At 38.8% G+C, this 9834-nt stretch overlaps 1 protein-coding gene across 1 annotated transcript; it reads right to left on the bottom strand.

Moving 5' to 3' along the window:
- Positions 1 to 51: 51 nt before the first annotated feature.
- Positions 52 to 9689, bottom strand: LOC137291096 (EARP and GARP complex-interacting protein 1-like). Its single transcript, XM_067822378.1, has 9 exons — positions 9585 to 9689; positions 8125 to 8208; positions 7071 to 7203; positions 6684 to 6834; positions 5473 to 5572; positions 4337 to 4473; positions 3072 to 3239; positions 1932 to 2099; positions 52 to 1316 (listed from the first exon to the last, which is right to left on the bottom strand). Exons 1-9 carry the CDS (start codon positions 9624 to 9626, stop codon positions 1142 to 1144), a joined length of 1158 nt encoding a protein of 385 aa, XP_067678479.1. The 5' UTR covers positions 9627 to 9689; the 3' UTR covers positions 52 to 1141.
- Between the last annotated feature and the right edge of the window lie 145 nt (positions 9690 to 9834).

Raw genomic sequence — 9834 nt, 5'->3', positions numbered from 1 at the left:
AGCAGATCTGAAACCTTTTGGATATTTTCTACACACCCTGAAAAGAGTAACTGAACAGTGCACCCCTTTAATCTGAGACAATATATTTACAAGCTATAAATTTAAGTTAATTCAGAATGAAGAGCATTTGATCATGGGTACAACCCCTGTCTATACAACATACACAATGTACACACTAGAACAATACAAATTGTCCAGGACTAAGATATTCTTTGATGTTTCCACTGGTTACAGTGACTTTGAGAAGTTTTACGCCACTTTTAGCATTGCTCCAGCAATATCATGGCGGGGACACCAGGAGTGAGCTTCACTCATTGTACCCAAGAGGGGAATTGAACCCAGGTCTTCTGTGTTACCAACGCTTTAACCACTGAGGTCTCCATCGCTCCAGTGGTTACTAGTCTAAGTAAACTTGTCTCAGTGTTATTCGTTACACTCCTGCCCTGAGTCTAACAAACTCAACCAATCACAAGAAAGATTACCAAGTTGTGAAGGTTGACATTAGCACATACCTTTTGAACTTTTACCCTCACAAGGGTTTGTACCTGAATGATTCCGAAGGCTATTTTCCCTACAATTGCTTCCAGGTGAGGCACATGGAGCATGCCACAACAGTGAGTAAACAATAATTGAAAATAGCGTTTTTGTCAATATTTAAGGATGTCAGCTTATGGAAATATTAGCTAATGGTAACCATATCAACAGAAACCCAGAAGTGTGTAGATACAGGTCAAACATGTATGTCATATGCTGATTTTCATTTGTTGAGAGATAAGTGTCAGGGTGTTTTCTATGTTCCGCCGAACCCTCAACAGTAGCAGTTGTCTAAGAGGTTAAATCCATTTAGTAGTCTCGCTTTTAGTTGACGGTCATAGGTCGCTCAAAGTTTACCTGACACAACCTTCTGCTAGGGTTTGTTAGACTCAGTGTAACACTGAGAGTAAGTTTATGTAGATTGCAGTGCTTACAAGAGATGGTCCTGCACTCTGTAATCTGGATACATTGTCCTCTGTTCTGACAGACATGTGTTTCACAGGTATTTAACATTGTTTCACAGAGAAAAACAAAATCACCAGGAATGTGTTAACATATACATGATACACATGCACTTGGCTGTCCTGTGATATGTTAGTCGATCAGTCTACAGCAGAATCTTGTACTTCTCAGTGCGAGGCACTCGGTTAATGACAAGACGCCCATCATAACTGAGAGATGCAAACACCCAGGGGTCTGCAGTTGACCAGTCAACAGCATACACACTATCTTCATGCTCCTCATATGTAGATATAACGCCATCCTTTGGGGGTTCCCTTGGTCTGCACAAATACAAAGAGTGAGTGAACCTGTGACCTGCACAAATGCTGTCTCTCATCAAGTCCATCCCGAATCACATTCTTTCACTTCAGTTTTTAGATGTTTCCCCTTCTCATCTTATTTTGGTTAGGAAATTTTTCTGCCTCTTGTTTGAAAAGGCCCCTTCCCTTCTCACCTGAAGAAACTCTTTCCTTATCACTTGTGCATAAAAATAATCCTATTTGCCCCTAGCAAAATCACTTCTCCCGATCACTGGAGAATGCACTTTCTTTTCACATCAGGAGATGGCCCTATACCTCTTTATGTATAGAAGGACGCTTTCTTCGTTGTCTCTAGGTATCAATTCCCTTATCACCTATGGAAGGCACCTCCTCTTCTAACCCTATGAAATACTTTATCAATAAAAAGGTTGTCCCCTTCTGAAGAAAGCCTTCCCATTACCCCTAGGCTGGAAGCGCTTCCCATCTATTCTGAAAAAAAAACCATCCTGTCCTCTCTCAAATAAACTTTCTTTCCTTATCCCATGTAGAAAGTTCTTCCACTTCTCACATGAAGAAAGCCTTCCCCTTAACAATGTGTTGAAAACCCATCCTCCTCCTCCTGCTGCTCCGACTCACCTGTCCTCCACTTCATCCTCTTCCTCACTGTCTTCATCATCTTTCTCAACCAATCGGCCAAAAGGTTCAGAGGACAAGGACACGATGTTGTTGAGGACTACTCGACTGTCACTACTGGATGTGAGGACGAGCTGGTCATGGAAGTGATTGTAGCGGACAGTCCATACCCTGGTGAAAGGGAGAAGCTATAGCACGGCAGGGAAACACCAGGAAATGGGCTTCACACCTTGTGCCCATGTGGGGAATCAAATGTGGGTCTTAGGTATGATAAGCGAACACCAGGGATTGGGAAAGACAGGGGCCATGCGCCATTTTGCACATTAGAGCAAAAAATGGCTCATTAAAATTTTGAAGTTTACTATTGACACAACGGCCTACTCTAAATTCAGAAAGTGGCTAATAATTCTGAAATGGCCCATTGTCAAAGTTCTCTATCCCAGTCCCTGCGAGCACGTTAGCCATTAGGCTAGCCCACCACCTGAGAAGACATGGAAGTCTCTACAATAGCCATAACATGACTTCATCAAATGTGATTGTCAAATCTTACATCTCACTGACAAAGCCATGCTAACCACAGCTGACAATCCCACAAAGAACATAATCAAACCCAATACAGCTGTCAACTTCACATCATAACCATAAAACCCCAACTGCTAAAGCTTGAAACCACAACTCGCCCACAACAGATAACAATCTTAAAACAGAAAGACCATTAAGATACGGCTGGCATTCAAATATCTGAAACTTGCCAACAACAGGTAACAAGTAACTAAAAAACGACATATGCAACAGCTGTGGTTGAGTGGTTCAAGTATTTGCTTGTCACAAAGTTTTATTATCCACAAGTTTTATTACCCTCTTGCTGTCTCCAAGCACATTATTACAAACTCCTTGTGCAAGGGAGAGAACCAACATAATCAATTCACCAAGGGAGACAACTAGACAGTTTAGCAGCTTTGTACCACTGTGAAATTTCAAAGATTACTGTGAGTGGCTGTGCGCTGTTTGATTGCTATCCTGACAAAATTAGACAATCATATCATAAACATGTTGGAAGAGGATGGTTAGTGGCTCTGTAGTGTTTTTAATTGTTTTCCAGCCGAAGGGAGGCAACCTTACTATCTATCATGAGCTACATACCAATGAGAATGTTCAGAGAAGACCATGAGTGGCTCTGTTGTGTTGCGTGTGTCCCAGAACTTCACCTTACAGTCATCCCCACACGTGGCCATGTAGTACTGCTTGTTGGGGTTGAAGTCAAGGTCTCGCACCAGCTGGGCATGAGCGTTCTCCATGTGGTACACTTGTCTGTGGGTGGTGCACAGAGTCAGATATTTCAATTCTTTTATAGCATATCATCATAACATGCAAAGACTGATGAAATTCGTGTAGGTCTGACTCATCACAACTTTAATGCAACCACAAAACACAGATATGATGTTAGCTGCAAGTAATAATGACTACATCGAGTATAAAGGTCATGAATAAGCATCAGGTTTTTGTCAGTTTCATAGACATGTAAATGATCTTAAACATATTCAGAAGCAAATGACAAATCAACACCATTTATAGGGACAATTTGTTTAAAAAATCTTTTTTAATAACAAAATGCATTTCACTCAGGGTAATCATCAACTAAGGCACCAATATTTAACAGGTGAATATTACGTATGAGACCAAAAACTTCACAGACTGAAGTAAGGCAAGAGTTGTTTCTGTTTGTTTGTCATCGTACCTCGAAGCACAGCTCCAGATAATTTTTCAACATCAGGAGTACATACTCCTTATTTCTTCAACATAGGAGAACTGGAAAACCTATAGAGTACATTTACTGACACACTGATTGGCATTAACTGAGTGTGACTATGACAAGACGAACAAGTGATAATGGTAAGCTTATACATACAGCAATTTGATAACTTGACTCTTTACAAGCCGTTGAAGTACAGACATGTTACTGCAAGAAACTTGTAATTTGTCTCTGTGCTGCCATACACGAGTGCAATTTTGACCAATCAAATTTAACCATAGATACCAGTATTCCCGAAACATGACTATGGAAATCCCAATGTGTCGCATAAATTCAAAGATGGGACACTGTTTGAAATGAAATTGATATGTTTTAGATAAATATGTCTGTAAATGATTCTAAGACTGAACACCATTGCTGTGGTGTGTATCTGCTATGTTTTCGAAATAATTTCCTCCCTATCGTGCATATTTTGTCTACATACATACACCAATGTGGTCCTTATCTGGAGCCCTGTCTAAGTGTGAACTGACATTTATGCAACAACCACTTGTTTAGCTGACTGAGACTTGATTATTTACTGTCTGACAGGAAAGACTTAGAATAAAGTTGACTGTGCCAAAAAAGAACCCATCTACTCGCTCTAAGAACTTACTTCATTGAGCGCAGGTCCCAGCCTCTTATGGATGTGTCGTTAGCTGTGGCAATCTGAGAACAGTTGTGATGAGGGTTCCATCGCCCACATGTCAGTTTTGGATGACCACGCCCCTCCACAATGGTGGATCCAATCAACTACAGAACACTGAGTCCATTAACATTAACCTGTCACTATATATAAATCAATAAATCAGTTATAAGCAGGTTAGAGGGAAATGAATTGTGATTTGGGTATGCTTGTACCTTTTCACATGGAACATACTTGTGAACTTAGACAAAGGACATAGAGTACAGATGGACTTTTCTTGAACACAGATTTTGTTCACTCTTGTTTACTTGGAAACCATCATCTGTTTGTGTCGGGTATATTTTGGGACAGAATTAGTCCCATGTAACTTTGCAGCCAACAAATGCAGGCTGGCCAAAGAACAACCATTAGGTGGCATCAGCCTATGCACACTATAAAGAGAAATGAAAAAACCTCTATCTTATACAATTTTGTATTTTAATGATTAGAACTCAGCACATTCTAAAGGGACATTAACTTGGTAAGTCAATGCAACAACTATTACATACTGCATAACTACTGTTGGGGTCCACTTAAAATGTGAAATGTTCTTATCATCATGATACAAACGTTATGGACAGTGTCTTGTTCATGATTTAAAGAGTGTACAGATTCTAGAGTTTGGGAACAGCCTGGTTTTCTTTGGTCCTGTCTGAAATGAGTTCTTTCTGGTTATAATGAGTTTCCATAGACACCCACTTTGTCCATTGCTTCTACTTCTGAATCTTCGAATTTACGGACTTTTCTACATTGTTATATTGGCTTGAGGCTGTGAACCTTGGAGACCTGATGCAGAGGTAACTAGTTGAGGTAACAAGATTGGATAGGATGGTCAAAGAGCTAAAAGCATTCACTCTCACACTAACTTTAATTAGTGAGGAAGTGTGCTGATCATCTAGTTTGTGGGTAGTTGGAGGTAGTCGAGGGGTTTAATTATTCAACTGTCACACTGAGGGTCCAAGTTCCATTGCACCCTTGAGTACAATGTAAGAATCTCTTAAGACAGTGTTGGAATACTGTTCAAAGCAGCATGAAACGTCCCTTGAACACTCAACCAGATATCTTACCTTGGCTGTGGAAGCAGCACTGTCGAGATCCCACTGTACGATGTGTGTGTCCATCACCCCTACGACCGTGTGACTCTCCCCAGCTGGGTGCCACAGTGTCCTGACACAGACATTTTGTCATCAGTACATGCTGTAGCCATTATTGTTGACTTACGTTAATGTTAAAATAGGAAGAAAAACAATGATGATTCTGAGATTCTGAGACACTGACAAGTGAACATATCCTTGAAGTATAATGCATAATTTGTAGATTGGTATGTATTTAGCTCTTCTTGACAAAACACAAGCTTATATGCATGACACAGCCTAGAATCAAGCCTGTATACCAAGTGGAACGTTATTGCTGTTGTTCAAAGTAACCTTATACACTTACAGCAGACATGGTGCTTAGGTTAACTTATGCAATGACATCCTTTACAAATAAGAAATGTCAAGGGCATCCATGAAAATAAACTGAAACTCATCTGCACATGCCCTCACATTATTTACTCCATGATTTACTCATGCCCTCACATTACATACTCCATCATTTACACATGCCCTCACATTATATGCTCCATCACTTACTCATGCCCTCACATTATATACTCCATCATTTACACATGCCCTCACATTATATACTCCATCATTTACACATGCCCTCACATTATATGCTCCATCACTTACTCATGCCCTCACATTATATACTCCATCATTTACACATGCCCTCACATTATATACTCCATCATTTACACATGCCCTCACATTATATACTCCATCATTTACACATGCCCTCACATTATATACTCCATCATTTACTCATGCCCTCACATTATATACTCCATCATTTACACATGCCCTCACATTATATACTCCATCATTTACACATGCCCTCACATTATATACTCCATCATTTACACATGCCCTCACATTATATACTCCATCATTTACACATGCCCTCACATTATATGCTCCATCATGTACTCATGCCCTCACATTATATACTCCATCATTTACTCATGCCCTCACATCATATACTCCATCATTTACTCATGCCCTCAAATTATATACTCCATCATGTACTCATGCCCTCAAATTATATACTCCATCATGTACTCATGCCCTCACATTATATACTCCATCATTTGCTCATGCAATCACATGGTCATCCTAATTTACTCATGTTCCACACACACAAGTAATGCATCCCTGTGAAAAGAGAAGCTTCTCACCCCTTGATATCCCCAAACTGGCTGGTATCCAGGTGACACACAAGCTGCAATGATTCATGGGAGTTGGACTGGTCATCAACTACATTGCTCGAGTTGAAGCTCTCTGGGAGCTGCCATACAGCAGATCGCAGCTCAGACTTGGCATCGGCAGCTGACAGGGAGATCACATAATTCATAAATTATGCAAGTATATAGGTTATTCAGACACAAAAGTTATTTCATAAGAACAGTGTTTATTATTCAAAGAAACATTTGCAGTTAAAAATAAGGATTGCCTTGACAGTGTGACAAAATAAAGAATTAAAGCCACCATTCAACTTGATCTGAGACACCAAGACATCAAAACCATGACATCTTTAGTGTCTTGATACAAAAATACTGACTCACTGTTATTGTAGCATGTTGACAGTAGAGTTTTGTCAAATGTTGATGCACTCATAGACCAGATTTCACCTTCACGATGGACATAGACATTTTTGTTTATCAGATTGTTTTCATCATCAAAGTCAATATGGTGAATCTGTTGAACAGAGAACAAAAATGTGACAATATCATGTGAAACACTCAAACAGTCAATATAAAGACAAAATAAGACGCAAGGCAACTATTGGGAAAAGAGAGGTCAGGCTCACTGAACTGGTTAACACGTCATTGTATCCCAGTTACATAACTTAGTGCTCACCCTGTTGATCACTGGATTGTCGTGTCCAGACTATTTTATTTACAAACCGCCGCAATATTGCTGGAATATTGCTGAATGGGCATTAAACAACAAATCAACCAACCCAAATAACACATGGACCAGTGTTAGTGTCAAACACAGAAACACATGCACTTCCTGTCAAAATGCATAAAGTACAGATGTATGATTGCACCATTAGAAATAGGTAATATAGAGACATTTAATTCAGAAATGCCATAACAATCGAAGAAAATTGTTTTGTGCTAAATATATGGTGAATGTCTCAGCCTTTTTCAATGACACTATATAGATAATATATCCACTGACACCTGCAGAATTTCTGAGAGTCTGGAACAAATAATTGCAGTATGTGTTAAAGTTTGCTCTTACAACATCTTGAACATCACTTCAGTTTCATATCATAAAGAACCCTTTAAGCTTTCATACAGTGGAGTCCTGTTAAGCTAAGGTTTGTAATATATAATTCCTACTTTGGGTGTTCTGGGATTTGAACCCACCATCAGCAACTCTTGGAACAACCAAGGGAACTAACTCTGCACAATAAATCACTGACCACTTGGGTGAACTGAGATAAAATTTATAAATATGTATTTGCCAAAGGAAATATTCAGAGTCCTGCCACAAAAGATGAATGAAATTTCCATCAAAACTAGGCTTGTTGAAACGGACATAGTTGAGTACTACAGCCCTACTGTTTTAAAATACAAATGATTAATGTGACTCAAAAGAATTACCTACCTGGTTTTCAGCTCTCAGTGATTGAGTGCCCACCAGGAATCGTATACTGTCTGTCTCAGCAGTCTGTGCAGTAAGTGCACGAGCCTGAAGGAGAAGAAACTGCATTAACTTAATATTAATAATATTTAATATTAAATTAATATTAAATTCTTTGTTCCTTGCCTATAGGGAAAATTCATTACTGACCTGGTAAATACATTCCTTAATACCCTACCTGCAAAATATTGGATGCTTACTAGTCAATGAAAAGTCACTCAAGAAGGACAAGTTAACCTGAGGTCAAAAATGGTGTCCTATCAATTCCAAAGTTGCTTTTGTTCTTAGACAAACGGTGGTGGCAAGATGAATTCTTTCTTGCTGAATCTGTATTCACAGTTACCAGTATACAAAACTGCCTAATTAAGGGACTGAGACAGAAGAACTCTCTCATATATAAAAAAAAAACCAAAAAAAAAAACCAGAGAAGCAGATTTTAACCAAGAATGTTCTGTGGTTCGGAATCTCTTGTTCATCAATGATATCTTCAATGAATTTAGTTAAATATACATACCAATCTGATCAATTTGGTATCATGATTTGATAAACATGCAAATGAGATCATCTAGAATTAAATTTTTAAGGTATGTACATCAATGCAAAGCCTCACTCCTCAACAAACTAGTGACAACATTTCTAACATGCTTGGAGAGGATTATACCAAAGTAAGTGTGTAGGTCTCCTAATTACAGATGGAAATAGACACCAGTAGTTGTATGTAATTCAACTAATTTCCATATTTAGAAATATTTTAGGAGCAGTTCACTACCTGCCACAGTTCTCCAGTTTTCAACATAAGTGACACATGGAGGATTGAACTCATGTTGTGAGCCTGAATGTAAAAATTAAGGTTACTGAATAATTTGCATTATTCCCCAAATACAGGAGACTATCTGTACTTTGACAAATAATCAAGGCCTTATTATTTACTTTAATACATATATGCTGTTGCCATTTTCTCTAAAGCAATCTAAAATTTATTGATTTTCCCGACATAAGACAGCCAGCCAACATGCTACAGCACAAAGGATTGAAAATGAGTGATTGACAAACAAATGGTGTCCAATGGGGGCATGATCAAAAAGGGAATCTAAATTCTTGTTACCAAAGATTTAGTGACTGCACTTACCCTTCCCACTAATATCAAAAGCGTCTTAGCTGTTCGACTGAAACTAATCATGGTATGTTTGTAGAGAACTAGGAGAGTTTGCGTTTGGTTTTCATGAGCTTGATGAGGCATGATGAAACCTGGTGAATGTTTACCATTTTCTAGTGAAAGCCCACATTCAGCCACAGATTGAGAAGCATGTTACGTGTAATGCCTTTCCAAAGACAATTTGGCTTTTCAATGATGACGTAACTACTATTAATCTCAAAAGAGTAGTCATGACATCGTCAGACTTGTCAGCATATTGTTGTCCCACCTGAAATTCAAGCCCGTAGATAACTGGTGCTTCCTCGTCCATAATGTTCAAAATATGAGCAGACAACAAGCCCTTAATGAGCCTATTTCACATTGTCGCAAATGCAAAGTTTTCAGAAATATGCTGGATATGTAACTGTCAACAACTTTTGGTACAACTTTTCACGACAACAGAACGTGAGTAAATTGAAATCTGTCATCCTTTATTCATTATATAAACAAAAAAGCGCTCATCGGTGAAAGTCGTTTGG

Source organism: Haliotis asinina, chromosome 7 (assembly GCF_037392515.1).
Source record: "Haliotis asinina isolate JCU_RB_2024 chromosome 7, JCU_Hal_asi_v2, whole genome shotgun sequence".
Taxonomy (NCBI): domain Eukaryota; kingdom Metazoa; phylum Mollusca; class Gastropoda; order Lepetellida; family Haliotidae; genus Haliotis; species Haliotis asinina.
The sequence above is the reverse complement of the archived record's forward strand: the minus strand, read 5'-3'. Positions and strand labels throughout refer to the sequence as shown.

What these genes read in the sequence shown, in the direction of transcription:
- LOC137291096 (XM_067822378.1), bottom strand. Translation starts at nt 9,626, where the DNA reads ATGGACGAGGAAGCACCAGTTATCTACGGGCTTGAATTTCAG. An exon ending in GTCAACATGCTACAATAACA is followed by an intron (nt 6,835 to 7,070) that starts GTGAGTCAGTAT and finishes TCTCCCTGTCAG; the next exon opens with CTGCCGATGCCAAGTCTGAG. An exon ending in GTGCTGCTTCCACAGCCAAG is followed by an intron (nt 4,474 to 5,472) that starts GTAAGATATCTG and finishes AGTGTTCTGTAG; the next exon opens with TTGATTGGATCCACCATTGT.